Here is a 20,562-nt window from a genome sequence, read left to right as displayed (position 1 = left end):
AGCCTCTGAGAAAACAAGATAGTGGAGGTTCAACAGAGGAAGATAGACATGTGAACACTAAGTACAACACTTTTTTTTTTAAATTGATTTGAGAGAGAGAGGAAGGGTGAGAAACACTGACTTGTTGTTCCACTTATTTGTGCATTCATTAGTTGATTCTTGTATGTGCCCTGACCAAGGGTCAAACCCACAACCTTGGCATAGGAGGACAATGCTCTAACCATCTGAGCTACTTGGCCAGGGCCAACTACCACACTGTTTTATAAGAACTCTACAAAGAGTTTAAAGGGGACACAAAAGAAGAATCAGTAGAAAGACAATGAATTGGTTGACCTCTACAAATAAACTAATAGTCAATGCTTCTTTAAATAAAGCACACCAAAAATGTATTTCTTCATTCAATATACTTTCTTTTGAAAATATTTATTGTTTTTATTCATGAAAACACATTGTAATATGTTATGCTGGTCTAATTTCAGAATACATAAAACCCTCCACACATTCATAGCATACACTTATGTATATACACATGTGCATAAAATTTAGATTATAATATTGAATTATTTGGTTTGGGCGGGATGGTGTACTTTGAACACAAAATGTTCTTGATCTGAACTGTCCCCATCAGTGATAAAAATTATAGCAAGAATGAAAAGAATTTACTTTTCTCTGTGACTCTTCTAAAGTAGCAAAACAGTGTTTTAAGCTTTTCTGGTTTTCTTGAGGAACGTCCTTCAAACAACCTGAAAGAGATCAAAAATAAAGATTCACAAAGAACTAAATCTATATTACTACCACCACGTAATAAAAAAGTAATTCTTCCACAAGGCAATTCTATAATGATAAAGAAATGGAAAACTATTTGGATTCAAATAGTATCCTGAGAGAACTGAAACCAACTAAAACCAGGCTTCTTAAAAGTGGATCAAATCAGATGGCACTCTCTAACAACTATGTCTCTCCAATGTATCTTCCTCCAGGGAGAAGGCACCATCTGGTCCCCCAAAGTCAATCGAGCCAGTGAGTTAATGCTCGACTATTTTCCCAATGGCAAATACTATTTATAATTCACAATATTACTAGGGAGTTAAATGATTAAACAAAAATAGTGTCTGGAAAAAAAAATCCACATGATTGTTTGTGTTAAGGTGGCAGGGGGGAAGTGACAACAATGAGGAGAATGACAAGTGGGTATAACAAGATGTTGAAGGACTAACTAAACCTTGGTAATTTAAGAAATATATCCTGCGTGTGGTAACCAAAACAGTGCCTTCCTTATGTCACCTAGTTTCCAGCAACCAGAACTTGTACTACTTAATTCAGTTGTCTTTGAAATGATGTGGCATTGTTACTGGTAACACATTATGCAATTTATCCTGAGGAAAGAAAATCAGGGCTTTAGAAACATACGACTTGAGTAAGTAGTTCACTAAAGATTTCAAACACAAAAGCATGCTTTTAGGCACAGTATCTACTTTTCCAAAAGCATTTAAAAATTACAGAGAAATTCTGTGGCTATAAATGTTATGATATCATTTATCTGCTTCTAGTCATATACCTTGGCTTTAAAACCATAAACACTTTAAGTTCACTTTTATTTGAATGCCAGAATGGGTAAATTTTTTCATGATTAGAAAAGCAACCTTATTAACTATGGTAGATAGGAAAAAGTTATTCCATGAGAAAATCCTATTGAGCAAGTAAAATGAATTAGGAGAAGGGAAGGAAATGTAGATTTCAAATGACCTTGTTTTTACTGATCTGAAATTCTGTAGTCAGGGTCAGTTTCTGAGAAAACAATTTATTTGAATACTTATTTCCTGAAAAGAATATTAATGTCAAAAGCATTTTAACCAAATCTCAAATCTAATTCTTAAAAGATTAATGCCCATGTAATAAGTTTTACTCATCTAAGAGAAATTATTTTTCTAAAATGTTTATTATAAATATTCAAAAAGTCAGCTGTCTGCCAAAAGAAAGGATCTTTGAGAGTGCAGTTTTCAGCTTAATTTCTTCTGCAATGTCAACTAGAACAGAGTTTATTTAAATGAAAATGATAGTCAAAATGAAGAAGACACTTGGCAGTTGAATTAAACATCCTGTATGAAATAAATATGATTTACTAAATAAATACCTTTGGATCCATTGCAAAATCTCTTTCTAGGTTTACTATTTATTAGAGGGAAGCAGTATTAATACAAAGGCAGCCACTCACTACCTTTTCTTAGAGATGAACTGATGTACTATACAATTCAATTAAGGGGAAAAAATTCCTTTTCCACAGAACTATTGCACTGTGAGAAGAAAATGGCTGCTGACCTTAAGAAATAACTCCCCCAAACATAAAAAGTATCCCTAATTTCTATAGGTGGTCAGCTGTGTGTAAAAATCACATAAAAGTTCACATATTTCATAACCATGATGACAAATTATTAACCTTAGGAGCCTCTTGGGACTACAGATTTATTACCCAAGCAATATGATTTTCCTGGAAGATCAGGTGGCTATCATCATCACCGACTACAAATAAGCACCATTGTTTACTTTGCAGGTCCAAACCTTAGAGGTACAAGTCAAACAGAATCTCAGTGTATTCTGTTTATTCATTGTGCATGAGTTTCAAAGCCTAATTTCTAATCACTATGTAACCAAATATGCTTTTCTGGCTTCCTGATGGAGCAGGGAAGTGTGTAGGGGGTGGAGATGCAGAGTAAAGGGGGAGGTAGAGAAAAAGGGAAGATGAAGCACATTTAAAACCCTTATGCCAATTCTCAGACTTCCCTGCTGAGAAATTTTATAGTACTATGTATAGCTACCTGAATTATCCTGGTATGAAAGCAAGTGAAAAATAACATGAAAAGATAGGCAAACAGCATAAGTTAAAGTCATCACAAGAGTGATGTATATATTATATGAGGGAGAGCTTTTGGGAGAGAGAAGGAAAACAAAGGAGCCAATAATGAAGCTGGACAAAGGAGAGAGACAGAAAAATAAAGCCTGAAAGATAAAGGGAAAAGAAAGAGACAGAAATGGGGCTGAAGACAGGGAGGTTCTGAAAAATAGAAACTTACACAGAAAGACACAGAGACAGACAAACGCAGAAAGACAGACTCATGAGACTGTCTCTCTTGTGTTGATTATCAAAATAATCAAGCACCATCCATTTTTTTTTTAAACTTCTCAACACCTTTTTTTTTTTTTAAATTTAGGTTTTCAGGTGCTGGGTATATATATTTGAAGGTTTATGTTGAGTCAGCAGACGTGTATGTAAACGTGAACATAAACTAGGCCATAATAACCCTTTTGCATGGAAGGAAGACATTTTGGCATTTAACTGGATAATTACAGATTATTAAAGAAAGCAAAACGAAAAAGCTACTCAGGCAACCTTACCTTTGTTCTAAATAAAACTTTTTATTTTCAAGGGAATATGTCATTCAAAGTTGATATTTATTAACTGGTATTTTCCTTTCCATACACATAAAGAGAAACATAGTTTAATAAAATCTTTCCCTGAATGACATATTGATAACATTACCAGAATTGGATTCTAGACACACACAACCCCCCATGGGATTTCAAGTTAAGAATTAATCCCATTAGTATACAGTAAATCAAACCCAAAGCCGATAACCTCCACGTTAAAATGGAAGCAAATGATAATCCCAAACTCAGCCAGAAAGTCATTCTTGGCTTTTCTGTGAAGCACTCTGCCATATGGTCCCAGCAGCATTTTCAATCCAGGGAAGAGGCAGATGTAAAAGTCTCCTGGGCTGACCACTGCTGCAGCCCACAATTAATCTCTGACTGTTGGTTTCTAAGCAATCCTAGAAGCATCAATGCTAATCACATTGGAAGCCTTTATATGAATGTTTAGGCCCTGAAAGGCAAGCAGGGGAAAAGGTCAAGGGTATTTAACATAACTAAGCAGGGCTGGAAGAACACAACAATAAATTTAAAAAGGAAGACTTATTCAATTTATTGACGTCAGCCTCCCAGTACATACTCTTAACTATTTTTCTTATTCAATCAACTAGCTAGTCATACCTCTTTTGAGACTAAATACACACACATGAGCATGCACACACAAACATAGCTCCCAACTGCCAGAAACTATAATCATAAATAGCAACTATGCAAAAGAGAAAACACCGTATGTTCCATAATCAGATTTCCAAATGGCTCATCAAATTAGGTATTTGGTCTTTCATAAGCCAAATAAAAAAAGGAATTTTTGGTTGTTTCCCATTTCTGGAGAGCACTCAGAGCATTTGCTCTTCAGAGGAAGCAAAACATAATGAAAGAGAACTGAGTTTGAACAGAAGACAATATTCAAGTCTCCGTTCTGCTGACAAGTTATTTCTCAAACTGAACCTATTAGTATAGAAGCTTCCCTACCTAGAAATGTCCAGAATCAAAGGGAGCTGTCAATAGACTACATCAATGATCATGTATAATCCTCGTTCCTGCGTTTGCTAGTTTAGGCTTATTAAAACATACACCAACTCAGTGAGAGGCAAGTGCACATATCCTGCTGTTGAAGAGTCCCTAAAACAACTGTATAGACTACCACAGGTTTTTACCTGCCTTGGTTCTGGTGACCAAAAAAAAAAAAAAATCATCTGTCAGTCAGGAAAATAAGAGTAGGCCTACATACAGACCTACTTAAATTCTATTTGGTGAAAATGCTACTGAGATACTTGAGTTTAAATCTCTCATGGTCACTTTGGACTGACAAGTGACTATGGTTCATTTTACGGATCGAGAATTATTTCTAAGGAGAGTTATAATCTCTGACTAGCTATGAAGCAGAAGTATTAATGTGGTTCATTAAAAGGAGGTTGTATAGTAGAATCGTTAAGGGATGGATACAACTTCTAGAGGGCGCTCCCTGTACCCTCCTGATTGAATCCCAATTATACAAATTAACTTGGTGAAGTAAACTGTCCTTTAAGCCTTCATCTCTTCATCTGAATAAATGAGAAAAATACCTAATTTATAAGATTAATACATTGATTAAATTAAAAAAGATGGTGATTGGTAAATGGCAAGTACTCAGTAAATATTAGCTATGATAAAGAGATATTCTCACACACACAAAAAATTTCAGATAATGCTGAGTAAGCAGAGGTTCTCGTGCTGGATAAGGTATTACATAATAGCCAGCAAAAAAACAGCAATCATTTACATAAAATGTTCATATTGTTCTAATCCACATTCCCTTCATGAAGAAAGGTGGCTCAGCCTCTTTTCCCCTCAAGCCTAACATGCCAACCCAGTTCAGTCTTCAGGATAAAAGACCATGCACAAAGATAAAGATGCTGTTTCCAAAAAGTTCCAGCACTCCTGTCAGAAGTTTAGCTGAAAAATAAACGTGCTTTAAAATTAAAACATTTATTAAAATTAATATATATTCTGGTAATTGGTGATAGGAGATGGAAAAATCATGAAAGCCACACTTCCCAGGACTTCTTGACTTTACCTGTCAGCCATCCTAAACCTGAGGTCCATCTTTCTGTTGGGAGAAAAAGGATGTCAAGCATGCAGGTGCCAGCCCTCAGAGGGCCCTTGTGTTTCTTTTCCATGCCAAATGGAAAAGCTAAGATAAAAGGGAGGTAATGATACTGTGTCTACAGGAGTATATTTAGGAATAAATAAACTATCTATACCAGCTGTCCAAGAAGGGCTCAAAAAAATCTGTGGGATTCCATTCTCAAAATCAAATAGTTTAAAAAAAACTATCCGGTCTTTTTAGTAATTGTACCTTCTGCTCCATTTCCGATGATTGACTTGTTCTCCTCTTAAGTAACTACTTTTCTTCTGATAGAAAAGTAATAAATGTCATTATAAACAGTTTTAAAAATATAGAAAAAAATTAGTAAAAGTGTTGTGTTTTTATCTCACTACCCAGTGGTAATCATATTTTAATTCATTTTCTTATCACTCCATTTTTGTGCTCATACATCTATATGCAAAGATGTGAATACAGAAGTATATTAATAGATATTTTAACATAATTGAGATCATATTCTATTTATAATTTTTTATTCTTGCTAAAATCTATAACTGCTGATTCTAATCACATTTAACCTTCACTCCCTTTCTTGTGCTTTTTCTTGTTTTACTGATGAGGAATGTGTATTTATAGTTGTCCACAAGAGAAACTTAATCTTTTTAGAGAAGGAGGCTATAACTTAACTAAGATATAGAGTAAAGTTATCTGTGATGAGTTTAAATACTGAATTCTTAATAAGTGAAACTTAATGCCCGGGATTTTTAAAATATTCGATGGAAAAAAGTGGCATTGGATAGGTAAAAAAAAGCCAAAACAATACTGCGAGGTATTGAAGCTGGGTGATTAAAATATGGGTTATATTATACTATTCTCTATATTTTGGGTATACTTTAAAATAGCCATAATACAGTTTTTAAAAATAACTTTTTTAGAAAAGAGGCTTTCTGATATACCCTAAACTATAAAGAAAACACACAACTAATCAAAAAAATAAAAAATTTAAAAACTCTACTATTAAGTCAAAGACTCAATCTTCTGAGAAAGCTTGCAACTAAGACAGCAAAGGATTATCTTAGGGAACATCAAGATACACACACTAGCTGATTACTCATGACACAGAAACAAATAGTAAGGAGCAACTGAAACACTTCATTTTAAAGCATTATTAATTATAGCAACTTCTTTCCAAAATTAAAACCCAACAAAATCTCCAGCTTCAAGAACTGGAGACAACAACAGCAAACAAAGCCCAGAGGGAGTAGAATAAAGTAAATAATCAAGATCAGAGCAGAACTGAATGACATAGAGACTAAAAGAGCAATTCAAAGAATCAGCCAATCTAGGAGCTGGTTCTTTGAAAAGATAAACAAAAGTGACAAGTCTTTAAGCAGACTCAACAAGAAAAAAGGGGAGAGGACCCAAATAAATAATATTAGAAATGAAAGAGGAGAAATAACAACTGATATCACAGAAATACAAAGGATTCTAAGAAATTACTATGAACAATTATATGCCAAGAAATTTGGAAACCTTGATGAAATGGACAAATTTCCATAAAAAAATAACCTTCCAACACTGAATGAAGAAGAAGCAGAAAGCCTGAGCAGACCGATAACAGCAGGTGAAATTGAAGCTATATAAAAAAAACTCCCTGCACACAAAAGTCCTGGCCCAGACAGTTTCACAGGAGAATTTTACAGAACATCTAAGGAAGAGCTAACCCCTGTCCTTCTCAGACTATTCCAAAAAATCCAAGAAGAGGGAAGACTCTCAAACTCTTTTTATGAGGCCAGCATCATCCTAATCCCAAAACCAGATAAAGACACAACAAAGAAAGAAAACTACAGGACAATATTGCTGATGAACATACACGCTAAAATCCTCAACAAAATATTGGCAAACCACAACCAGCAGTACATTAAAAAGATCATCCACCATGATCAAGTGGAATTCATCCCAGGGATGCAAGGATGGTTCAATATTCGCAAATCAACAAACATAATACCACATAAACAAAAGGAAAGACAAAAACCACATGATCATATCAATAGATGAGGAAAAAGCATTTGATGAAGTACAACACCCATTTATGATCAAAACACTCAGCAAAGTGGGAATAAAGGGGACAGATCTCAACATAATAAAGGCCATATATGAAAATCCTACAGCCAACCTCATTCTCAATGGGCAAAAACTAAAAGCTTTCCTGCTAAGGTTGGGAACAAGACAAGGATGTCCACTTTCAACACTTCTATTCAACCTTGTATTGGAAGTCCTACCCACATCGGTAAGACAAGAAAAAGAAATAAAAGGCATCCAAATTGGCAAGGAGGGAGGAAAACTATCATTGTTTGGAGATGACATGATAGTGCACATAGAAAACCCTGTAAACTCCACCAAAAAACTACTCGACCTAATAAGTGAATTTGGCAAAACAGTAGGATACAAAGTCACTATTCAGAAATCGAAAGCATTTTTGTATACTAAAAATGAAATATCAGAATCAGAAATCAGGGGAAAAATCCCCTTTGCTATAGCAACAGGAAAAATAAAGTACCCAGGAATAAACTTTACTAAGGAGGTAAAAGACCTGTATGCAGAAAACTACGTAACACCGGAGAAAGAAGTTAGGGAAGACACAAATAATGGAGGCATATACCATGTTCACAGATTAAAATAATTATCATCATCAAAATGTCCATACTACCAAAAGCAATTTATAGATTCAACACAATCCCTATTAAAATACCAATGACATATTTCACAGAGATAGTACAAACATTTATAGATTTTATATGAAACTATAAACGACCCTGAATAGCCACTGCAATTTTGAGAAGAAAAATAAAGTATGAGGGATCACAATACCTGACATCAAACTATATTACCAGGCCACTGTAATCAAAACAGTCTGGCACTGGCATAAGAACAGATACATAGATCAATGGAATAGAATAGAGAGCCTAGAAATAAACCTATGTCTCTACAGTCAATTAATATTCGACAAAGGGTACAGAAGCATAAAATGGAAAAAAAAACCCAAAAAACTCTCTTCAACAAATGGTGCTGGTAGACCTGGACAGCTACGTGCAAAAAAATGAAATTTGACCACAAACTTATACCATGCACAAAAATAAACTCAAGATGGATAAAAGACTTACATATAAGTCACGACACCATAAAAGTCCTAAAGGAAAACACAAGCAGGAAACTCTCAGATATCTGATGTGGCAATTTTTTCACTGACATGTTCCCTACAGCAAGGAAAGGAAAAAATAAACAAATGGGACTTCATCAAAATAAGAAGCTTCTTCAGGACTAAAGAAAACATCAGCAAAATGAAAAGGGAACCAACAGTATGGGAAAATATATTTGCCAATGATACCTCAGACAGGAGTTTGATATCTAAAATAAATAAAGAACTCAACATGACTCCACTTGAGGAAGACAAACAATCCAATTAAAAAATGGGCAAAGGATCTGAACAGGCGCTTCTCCAAGGAGGACATACACAGGGCACAGAGACATATGAAAGGACGCTCATCATCAGAGAAATGCAAATTAAAACCACAATGAGATACCACTTCACACCAGTCACAATGGCCATCATAAACAAATCAACAAAGGGTGTTGGTACAGTTGTAGAGAAAAGGGAACCCTAGTATGCTTTTGGTGGGAAGGCAGACTGGTGCAGCCACTGCGGAAAACAGTTTGGAATTTCCTCAAAAAGCTAAAAATGGAACTGCCTTTTGACCTGGCGATTCCACTGCTGGGACTATACCCTAAGAATCCCAAAACACCAATTCAAAAGAATCTATGCACCCCAATGTGCACAGCAGCACAATTTACAATAGCCAAGTGGTGGAGGCAACCTAAGTGTCCATTAGTAAATGAGTGGATCAAAAAACTACGATACATTTATACAATGGAATACTACATAGCAGAAAGAAAAAAAGAGCTACTTACTACCCTTCAAGATGGCATGGATGGAAATGGAGAGCATTATGCTAAGTGCAATAAACCAGGTGGTGAAAGACAAATGCCATATGATTTCACCAATAAGTGGAACCTAACCAGCAAAGCAAGCAGGCAAGGAAGATATGACCAGCAACAATGAAAGCGATAAAACCGACAGGGATGGGATGGAGGGAGGGAGGGGGATAACGGGGAGGTGAAGGAGGAAGGGTCAGATCAAGGAACAAGTGTGAAGGACACATGGACAAAGCCAAGGTGGAGAAGGATTGATGGGGGAGGGGAAGTGGGTGGGAGCAGGGTAAAGTGGGGGCAGGTAAAGGGAGACAAGCGTACTTGAAAAATTTTTTAAAAATTAAAAAAATGAAAACAAACGAATAATAAAATGTATATAGGGACTAGGGGAAGAGTTCAACTGTTAAAAGAAAAATACTATTAGTTTCTCTTTCTAACATGTATGACGATTTCTCTTTTTACTTGTGCTACTTGCATGGCTTTTCTGTAAATCACAGTGGTATGCTGAACTGCAAATATAAAAGTAATGTTTTTGGTCTAATAAAATAAGCTGTGTTACTTGCAAAAAAAAAAAATACAAAAAATAAATCACACCCCAAAAAAACTAGAGCCCTGACATTGTCTTCAGAATTTTGGGTAGAATTTTTAAAATTTACAGCATCTCTGCAGGTCTTAGGGCTGATCAAATAGCTATTCCAAACAAACAAAAAGGCTACTTATGGTTTGCAGAATTCTTATTATTCATATAAGAATTCTCTCATGGAAACAATTATATTTCTATAAAATGAAATTTACACTTCTTACATACAAACTTTGACCATTCTCTTTTGTATATTAAAAAAGAAAACCTACGAGATGCAAAGCCCTTAACTACTAGTGAGTGAATCCATTTATATGATAAATATTTAAAAATTTTTTTCAAATAGGCAAAAAAATTGTATTTAATAAACAGATTCTTTACACAACTGCATTGCAGATACCAAAGTTCTTTGTTTTCTCTCAATCCTACCCTAAAAACCAGAGACATAAAAGATAAAAACTGTTAGCCCTGGCTGCTGTGGCTCAGTGGGTTGAGTACCAGCCTGCAAACCAAAGGGTAGCCAGTTTGAGTCCCAGTGTAGGGTACATGCCTGGGTTGCAGGCCAGGTACCCAGTAGGGGGCGTGCAAGAGGCAACCACACATTGACATTTCTCTCCTCCTCTTCCCTTCTGTAAAAATAAATAAAAATCTTAAAAAAAACTTTAAGAAAGATAAAAACTGTTAATTAATTATATGTAGCTTGAAAATAAAACACCTTCTAACTCATAAGACTAAGATGCAGTTTGGAAAGTAAAAGATTGAGGATGAGGTGTCTAAGTTATAGTCCTAGCACTCAGCCACTAACCAGTTACCTGATTTCTCAATGTTTCATCTTCAAATTTATTTTCATTCACTCCACAAGGATGTATTGAAGGCCTACAACACATGAGACGATGAAACAACAACAAAAGAGATGGGTAAGATCCCTGTCCCACTGAAAGGATTAAACAAGCAATTATAACAAAACAGGTAAGCAGTACAGTAAGAAATGTAGAGAAAATAAAAGGTGCGTTTCTGGTTATACAAACCTAGAAAGCACCCTGGATGCCTCTCTTCCTCTAACCTCCAGTGCAGTCCATTACCATCACATTGACTTGTCCTTCAAATGTCTCCACAGCTCCACTGCCACCACTACACTACTCCATCTACCATCCTTTCCTGGTGCACTGCAATAGCCTCTCCAACTGGGTAAGTAAGCTCATTATACTCTGGCCCATCTCCACTGGGTTCCCACAATGTAGTCAAAACAAACTTCTGAAAATATTAACTCTGATCATGTACACCAGTCTCTCCTCCTGCCCTTCCCCTCCTCCCACATCAGTCCCTGGGCCTGTGGGTCCTTCTCACGGCAGTTCCATTATACAACACATGTTGTTCCCTTTGCCCTGAATGCAATCACCTCTCCTCCTTGGTAAAAACTCCTATTCACTCTTTCATGCTTAATTCAAAAGTTATTTCCTCCAGGAGAGTTTCATTTATTAAATTATATCCTCTACAAATACAGTATCACGATACTGCGCACCACTCCTTTATATCACCAGAGGTACACACAGGCTGTCATAGGAACCCAGAGGAGTAGGAAATGTACCCTGGCAGGATCAAAGAGCTATCAGGAACAGTGATGTGTAAACTGAGGCTTAAGGATGAGTAAAAGCCACGTGGAGGACACAGGCACAGAAGTCAGAAATTAGCTTGTCCCTTGCCTTATAATCCCAAGGCACTTAACGCACTGTGGAGAATATTTGAATAAATTAAATGATTAAATAGTATTCTCTTAAAACAAACAGGTAATGTACCAACTTGGAAAAACAGGTTTAAAACATGCCCCTCCAACTGGTATTTACACAACCAAAGCAGATATGACATAAAATGGATACCATCTTGTTGAAATTTTAAAGCCATTCTCTTCCATAGATGACATTATTTTTCATTGTTTCCCCATTCCTCCTTAGTGTTGATAATGGAGAGTATATAACAACAAAGATTTTCATTGGTATTTAAATGTCTGAAAGCCCTAAAAATATAGCTCAAGAATTATTAAAATATTCTTACAGTTAAATCACCTCCTATGCTTTCATTTACCAAACACATAAATAAAACAAAATGCAGTAAGTTGTACTGTCTATGGCTTAGTTTTAATAAAAATGTGTATTAAGTATTAACCAGCTAAATCCTAGAATTATTAACATCTTAAGAGAGAGACACATTCTAAATATCAAGAAGCTAAAAGTAATTCCATGTCACTGTGAATCTATTTCAACACTGCCTTGTGGAGTTGTAAGAAATCCTGCCCATGTGTAAAAGTAAGTGGTATTAGAAACAATGATATTCTACTAGCAAGAGCACACCTATTGCCCAGATCTTGGTTCTAAATACCATACCATTCTCCAATAAAAGAAATCAGGGGTTCTTGGAAATATGGTTGATTCCAGAGTTGGGCCGTGGAAAATATAAGATGAGCCTGGAACATCTTGTGATTCCAGAAAGGAAGAAATGCTCAAAATCAAGAGTAGGGATTGTTAAAGAACACAGAAGCCAACATGAAGGAGGTCTAATAGCCAAAGCTAGAACAATTTGACAAGTAAAATAAATGACAATGTTAAATTCTAACTCAAATATCCATAAGTCCATTCTGATATTAATATTATAAAATATAGAAGAGAAGGGGAAGGGATGGCTCTTCCTTATAATTCCAATTAATAAATGCAGAAAGATCGAATTAAAAATCACAAATAGGCAAACACTACAGTAATAACTGTTGCAGACAAGATTCACCAGTGGGTGCTAAAATTAGTGGGGGAAATGTGAGGCAAATGTTGGCATAGTGCCAACATATCTCTTCCAAGATCTTTATTAACCACCCCCCCAAAAAAAGTCAGTAACTGTACAGTGGAAAACCAAGTAGACAGCACCTTAGCCAGATGATCACCAGTAACAGGACATATCAACCTCATAAGCCCACTAATAGAATGCACTGAGAAGGACACAACATCAATTCTGTGGTATTTCTGCCAAAACATATGACCTCATTCCATTTGTACAAAAATGTCAGCCAAACCCAAACTGAGGGACATTCTACAAAATAACTGATGTATAGTCTTCAAAAGTGTCAAAGTCATGAAAGAAAAGGAAAAACTAAAGAACACGGTGAAGGAGAAAAGAAAACTAAACACAGTGTGCAAACTGGGAGGATCCTGGAACAGAAAAATATATTAGAAAAACTGCTGTAATTCAAATAAGGTCTATAGGTAATAGTATTATAACAATGTTAACTACCTGGTTCTGATAATTTTACTATGGTTATATAGTAATATTAACATCAGTGAAGCTGGGTGAGTTGTATACAGGAATTCTCAGTACTATTTTTACAACTTTTTACATGTCTAAAATTATTTGAAAATAAAAAGTTTTAAAACCATTAAAATGGTAAACTAAGTGGCATTAATGCACCATTCAACCTTGAAGACAAAAACAGAAAAACACACAAAGGTGTGACTCTGCTCCTTGATGGAACCTCCTCCTCTGGACTTGCCCACACAGCCCCACCCTCAGAGGCAAGAGACAGGGACTGGAGGGAAGTAGTGGAGGAAGACATTATACACAGTCTGCTGGGAAAAAGGTGCATATATTGTAATAATTTCCTGAAGGTGGCCCCTGATATTAGGGAAGAAAACTCACATTCTATCCATACATGCCAAAGGATAATTCTCAGGAAAAACAAAACAAAACAAAACACAGTGGTTTTCCCATGAAGGATGGTGTGTGGTTGGGGGTAAGGAATGTGAGAAAAAAAAATGTGATTTCATTTGCCAAGAAGATTTCACATTGTTTACGTAGAGAGAGTAATCACTTGGAAAAATGGTTAGAATTTAAAACTTTATCAATATCTTCACAATGTAATATTGTATTCAAATAGTATAAATATTTTTGTCTTTCATTTAAAAATATTACATTGATAAATTAGTTATGTCTATAAAACGTCAAAGCCAACTTTCACTTCTGCTTTTCATCTTAGCAGATATGTTTTTCAACTCTCATACAATACTCAGACTCATGACTTTAAACTCAGACTTCACAAAAAAGAGGTTGCACTTCAGCTCTAACATTTTTTCAGCAAAGAATATAATGCACAATAAATGTTCCTGTGAATAATCACACTGAAGAGGAATAAAGAATCCAGGACACTCAAGAGGAGGAGGACATTCTGATACGGTATAAAGAACATGGACCATGGAGTAAGACAGACCCGAGATTAAACCTCAGCTCTGCGTGTTATTGGCTCCTGGACCCTAATCAAGTTCTATAAACTCTACTTATTCTGCCTGCAAAATGGCAAGAATATCACTGAACTCACTCTATTGTAAGGAATAAATTGAGTATACATAAAATGTTTGGCCTATAGCAAATCACTCTATAAATATTATTAGCTCTTTCCTTCCTTTCCCATTTCACTTTTAAAGAGATGTTCTCTGAAAACATACCGATTGAAGTTAATGTCTGGGTAATTAGAATACTCCGATTTCATTTTAGCATTTCGACGTGGAAATGTGCAGAAGAAAGCATTAGCTAAAAGACTGGCAATCTGTTCCTGTGACATTGTGATGGAATGATTCATCTTCTGCTTCAGGAGCGGTATTGGCTGATATAGGAAAGAAAGAATACAAAAAAAGTGCAATAATTAGTTCAGCAATTTCAACAGCAGAGGCCTCAAATGGCATTTACTAAATTAAGGTAGGAATACCTTCAGGCTACTCTTGAATTCTTAAATCAGCAATACTGTTAGAAAAATGTACTTGTTTGACTAACTGCAGATATCTTAAAAATAATGATAGTAAAGAGAACACAAAACATTACTTATTAGTGAAAAACAAGATTGCTTTAGCAAGTAAGAAATTAAAACACATTACCCATGTAATAAAAACTTAAAGCAAAGGGTAAAGGACAATGATATAATGTTCAGTTTATTGTCACATATAAAAAATTTTGTTCTCACTATATTAAATATTGTTAGAGCAATTTTTCTTTTAGTCCTAAATAAAATAATCTATGGAAAATAACCCAATAAATAAGTATTTTCCTTCTAATTCTGAATCACACTTCACATTGACAATTTCTTTATGAAACTCAACCTAATTTTTTGATAGCAATTAACAGAATATATGTATACAGACTTATGTATAAGTTTTAAGAAGACAGGCATTTTCTACCTAAGCATTCCAAGTCAAGGAAGAAGCAGGACATTTTATCTTCAAGATTTTGATGTCTGAAATTCCTTCTAGTTGTACCAAACCTAAATTTATTGATCTTCCAGTTTCTATATAATCCACAGGACCTGATTAGTGTATCCAGTGGGTTTTATTCTATTCTAAATGTTTATACAATAAGTTTAAAGACACAATGGTAACATCAAAGACCAACTGCCAATATCTCTTTTATACATCAGTTGTTAAGTTCAAAATGTTCAGGTCAGGGGATGCTTTTCCTTCTACCTTTCAATAAGAGCCAGAATTAAAAATCCTGGATACCTGCATTAATCACAAACCACTATGCAAAGAGAACTGTTCTGATCATATCTTGGGAACCAACATCAGAAATGACACTGAGGAAAGGCAGGCAAGACAAATCAAAACTGCAATACTATAAGAATGAACTTTTCTCCTAGTAACAGAAAATACACATCATTGCTAGAATAAGAGTTTGCTAGAAAAAGAAAAGATTAAACTTGCAGTTCAACTATTTCTCTTAGAAAAATACAAAGGTAAACAAACAAGGGAAACAAAGAATTTATTTTCACTGTGGTATCAAAAATTTTCTCTCCTTTTAGGACTTAGCAATCACTATTTCTAAGGGAGAGGAAATATGTCATAATGCTCTCCATTTCCCACCCTGTACATTTACTTACAATCTAGCTGTAAGTTTAGAAAAGGTAACAATGTGTTAATGGCTTAAAGCAAACTGGTACTTGGTTTTAGTAAGAAATGAGATTTTAACTACCATATACCAAGTTACCCACAAAATGATTTTACAAATTAATGGTGATATTTTCAGCTTCACAAACTTTCAACACAAATATTTCTTGTCTCTCTAATAACCAAATAGTGTAATTTTAAATATAATAAGTGATTTCTGTTCTCTTGGTCAGGAAGAAATATCTGAAAGCTCACTTGGGGAAAATCCAAGGATGTAAATCTTACTCTCAAGTGCTCAACTAAATAAAATAAGAGACTGTTTAATATAAACAAAGATCTTTTCCAAAGTGCATGTCCAAGCAGAGAACTATTTTTCAGTAGACAAGCACCAAATTAAAATTATTCATGGCATCAATACACTAATGGTAGAACAAGGCTATTTTAAGTCAGGAAAAAATGCTGGGGAGCCACAAGTCTAATTTTGGTTCTGCCAAGTGATTTATAGCTTACAAATTTACATGCTTTTGAATATATGTATCACATTAAATATGAAAATATTCTCTCCTAAGCATAAGGGGAAGAGGAGATTAAGTGATTCATGTCTAAAGGCAATACATTGTCAATTATGAACTATACATTCAATTCAAAAGCATTTAATTATGTGGAATCTAAAGAACAACATAAAGGAACAAACAAAACAGAAACAGACTCATAGATACAGAGAACAGACTGATGGTTGCCAGAGTGGAGGGGCCTTGGGAGCTAGGTGAAAAGGTAAAGGGAATAAAAAGTACAAATTGGTAATTACAAAATAATCATGGGGATATAAAGTACAGCATAGGCAATATAGTCAATAATACTGTAATAACTATGTATGGTGCCAGGTGACTACTAGAAATATTGGGGGAAACACTTTGTAAAGTATATGACTATCTAACCACTATGCTGTATACCTGAAACTAATACAAAATAATATTGAATGTCGGTTAAAAAATAAAAACTAAATAAAATAAAAAAAACATTTAATTAAGCACTATGTTAAATTTGGGAAACACAAAGAGGATCTCCCTTGAAGAACATAATCAGATGAGATATATAAAGACATAAATTACAAAATAATGTGCTAAATATGATTTGAGTGCTATAGGAAGGATTAGATTTGGCTGGGAGAAATAGGGAAGGCTTTGCAGGGGAAGTACAAGTTAGAGCCTAAGAGGCAGAGAGATATTTAAGTAGGTGAGGAAAAAAGCAAGGAGGGAAAGGAAAAAGAATAAACATGAAACACAAGTAAGCAAATACAGGCATAACTTGTTTTATTGAGTTTTGCTTTATTGCACTTCGCAGATACCTTGTTTTTTACAAATTGAAAGTTTGTAGCAACGCTGCATCCAGCAAGTCTATTGGCATCATTTTTCCAATAGGCTCAGATTATGTTAACATTTTTTAACAATAAAGTATTTTATAATTAAGGTATATACATTGTTTTCAGACATACCGCTGTTGCACATTTAATAGGCTACAGTACAGTGTAAACATAACTTTTATATGCACTGGGAATCCAAAAAATTAAATGACTTTCTTTATTGCAATATTCACTTTATTGCAGTGGTCTGGAGTGAACTGTATTATCCCCGAGGTACGCCTATAACTTCCAACATAAACAACCAGGTGAGTTTTAAAATATATTTACTCTGACCAATAAAAAAACTTATTTCAGACACAGTGCATTAATGAGGTAAAATTAAAGCTACATTAAATTGGCAATACCACAGTGAAATGTTAACAAGTAGAGCACACTGAAAAACATTCAATGGTTCTCAACTGAAGGTGGCAGAATGGCATGCAGGGATCTGGACATGATTTTGGGTTGTCCCAGCGACTATGCTTGTAGTTTTTGAGGTACACCACTGACAGATCAAAATACATAAGTCCATCTCACACATTCAGACACTGTTCCACCCAGAATGTCCCCAAGGCCTCTGTGGAGAAACAGTGTTAAGTAGAACCCTGTCTAGCATCCATGCAGCAAGGGGTCTGGCCTTAAAAATAAAAGACAAAGGCAAATTCAAACCACTGTTGTGAGAAATGTGGGAAGAAAATCATGAAGAACAAACCAACACCTCTTGTGGAGTTTGAAAATGCGCATGCAAATTCTTTGATACCTCCTTCTTTCAAGAATTAGAGTTTAATTTCCATCTCCTTGAGCATGGGCTAGATTTAGCAATTAATTTCTAATGAATAGAAAAGTAGCAGTAATGATGCTGGGTGTCTTTAAAAACTAAATCAAAAAAGGCACAAGTACTCCTTGTTCTCTCCCTTGAGCAGCTTGTTCTGGGGAAGTCAGTAACCAGGTCATGAGGACCCCCAATCAGCATATGGAGAGACAGACACGTAAGTCACTGAAGTTTGAAGTAGTTTGGTATACATCAATAAACAATTTTAAAACTCCAGACAAAACAGAATATTACCAAATTCCTTCTTCTACTTTTAAAAATTAAGAAAATACCATGAGTTCATTTGTTATACAATATACCCTTTTGAGGGCAGGGGGTGGGTAGAGGAGGGAGTAGGTATGATTAAGCCATTTGGAAGATAATCCATTGTTATGTTTTTGAAATAATTACTACTGTTTTGTGTTTTTTTTTAAAGTTAGGGTCTGTTTAAACAAAAAGAAAAAGAAGTCTGAGTAAGCAAACTTCAACAGTATAAACTGAAGCTCAGAAATTGAATGCTGCATTTTTAATGTCCTTTTGTAGCATTTCTTTAGCCTCTAACCTTTTCTAGCAAAATTATCATATTCTTTGGTAAAAATTTTTACCCGTCCCTCTTTTCTGCTTCCTTGACCTTGGCCATTAGAGTTTAATTATGTGTCAGAAGAAAGTTACTGGGGAAGAAGGTATTTCCACTAACCTGTGTGCAAATATTTGGCAGGCAAAGTGCAATTTTCACCATATCAGGCAAAATGGACTGATATAAATGTTGGGCTTCTGCTTCTTCAAGTACCTGAAAACCAATGAAATATGTTATCAGTGATTGTCTGCTATGAACTTAAATTACATACCTGCTTTTCATAGGATTTTATAATAACGCATATTATCAGTACTAACAGGTGCATGAAGGTGAACTTATAAATTCATTTCCAAATGTATGTTAATGCCCTCTGAAAACTAATTATGTATCCCAAATATCAAATATCTCTTATATCAGCATTCACAATTAAATAAAACAGTTACAAATAAAAAAAAAAGTACACTCTGCCCTTGGTCATGTCAACTAACTGCGTGGCCATCAAGAACTCTCCAGAAGCCCTCAAGGACCCATCTAGCTTCAACAGTCTAGAATTTAAAGAAATCACCATAAAAGCCACACTCATTATATCAGAGTACATTATTGGATAGTAAACAGTGAAGTTTTTGATGACATTAGAATTTGCCTTTTCCAGACCAAATTTCCATGTCATAATTTAAAGCACAATAAAGATGGCATTCATGGCCCAGTTTTGTCTTTTATAATTTCCCATCTCTACTAGGTTTCAGAAATTACTTTAGGCCTTTTAATCTAATTTCACTCTAAATATCAGTGTACCTCTTTAAAAGTACTAAAAATAACAACACTCTTAATTAGGAGATACAGTCGAGATTAAGGTAAATCATTTATCTACTTGAAATCACACTTGAACTAGAAGAGGTCACATTTATAATACAGTCTGATAACTGTCATTATTGAAGTGAAGAGACAACGGAGACAAAGGAGGTTACCTGATCATCCTAGATTGTGAAGGTCAATTAAGCAATTAATCAGAAGTAGAACCCAAGCATTCTCACCTATCCCTACTTCCTTATGGGACCAGTATTTGGAACTGATGACCTTCAGACTCTTAACAAATATCTATAGATTTCCTCTGCTATCAGAATATAGATATTCAAAAATACCTATAGATTTCCTCGCTGTAAGCCAAAATAAAAAAAAATATCCATTCATTTACCTGCAGCAGGACTGGGTTTGTGTGTAAACAGAAAAAGTAACAAAGATCATTCATATTCACTCTGGTTTTACAGGAAATTCCTAACACTAAGAATTGTCTTATACACCAAAGCTCTAAAATTTAACCTATGCTTAGCACAAAGAAAAAAACTTCAGTCAGAAGGAACAGAAATATATTTGCTTTTCAGTGATATACAGATATATTTATTAATCATAGATATACAGAAAACTAAGCAAGTGCACAACACAATTATTGATTTTGGAAAAAACAAAAAGTTATAGAAGAGCAGAAGAGCAATCATATCTTAGATACAGTGTTTTCACCATCCTGCTAAGAAAACAGAATATTGATCTAATTGAAATACATACAACTATAGTGGGAAAATGGGAAAACTGAAATAAGGCTTTGCTACTGGTGATGGGGGAAGTGAATAATAGCTAAATCCTACTGTTCTATAATGAGAAATTTACACATGTAAAAAAATAGCTTAAGAATCCAAAAGGGTTAAATGGCTGCCTCTTCCATATAAGCTTTAAGTCTCTTTAATAAAAATAAAAATGAAATTAAAAAAATACATTCATAGAAG

At 34.8% G+C, this 20,562-nt stretch overlaps 1 protein-coding gene across 3 annotated transcripts in view; it reads right to left on the bottom strand.

The window, feature by feature from the left end:
- Nucleotides 1–20,562, bottom strand: part of PARG (poly(ADP-ribose) glycohydrolase) — a 181,398-nt gene that overhangs the window by 77,706 nt on the left and 83,130 nt on the right. For all 3 annotated transcript variants that reach the window (XM_054572362.1, XM_054572360.1, XM_054572361.1), the window contains exons 8-10: nt 18,902–18,994; nt 14,564–14,721; nt 664–743 (exon numbers count right to left, since the gene is read on the bottom strand). In XM_054572362.1, the coding sequence (XP_054428337.1) occupies nt 664–743; nt 14,564–14,721; nt 18,902–18,994 (331 nt within the window). The remainder of the gene's footprint in view (nt 1–663; nt 744–14,563; nt 14,722–18,901; nt 18,995–20,562) is intronic.

Source organism: Pteronotus mesoamericanus, unplaced genomic scaffold (assembly GCF_021234165.1).
Source record: "Pteronotus mesoamericanus isolate MK-2021 breed Mesoamerican mustached bat unplaced genomic scaffold, CSHL_Meso_final contig_230, whole genome shotgun sequence".
NCBI lineage: Eukaryota > Metazoa > Chordata > Mammalia > Chiroptera > Mormoopidae > Pteronotus > Pteronotus mesoamericanus.
This window is presented reverse-complemented; position numbering and strand designations above follow the sequence as displayed.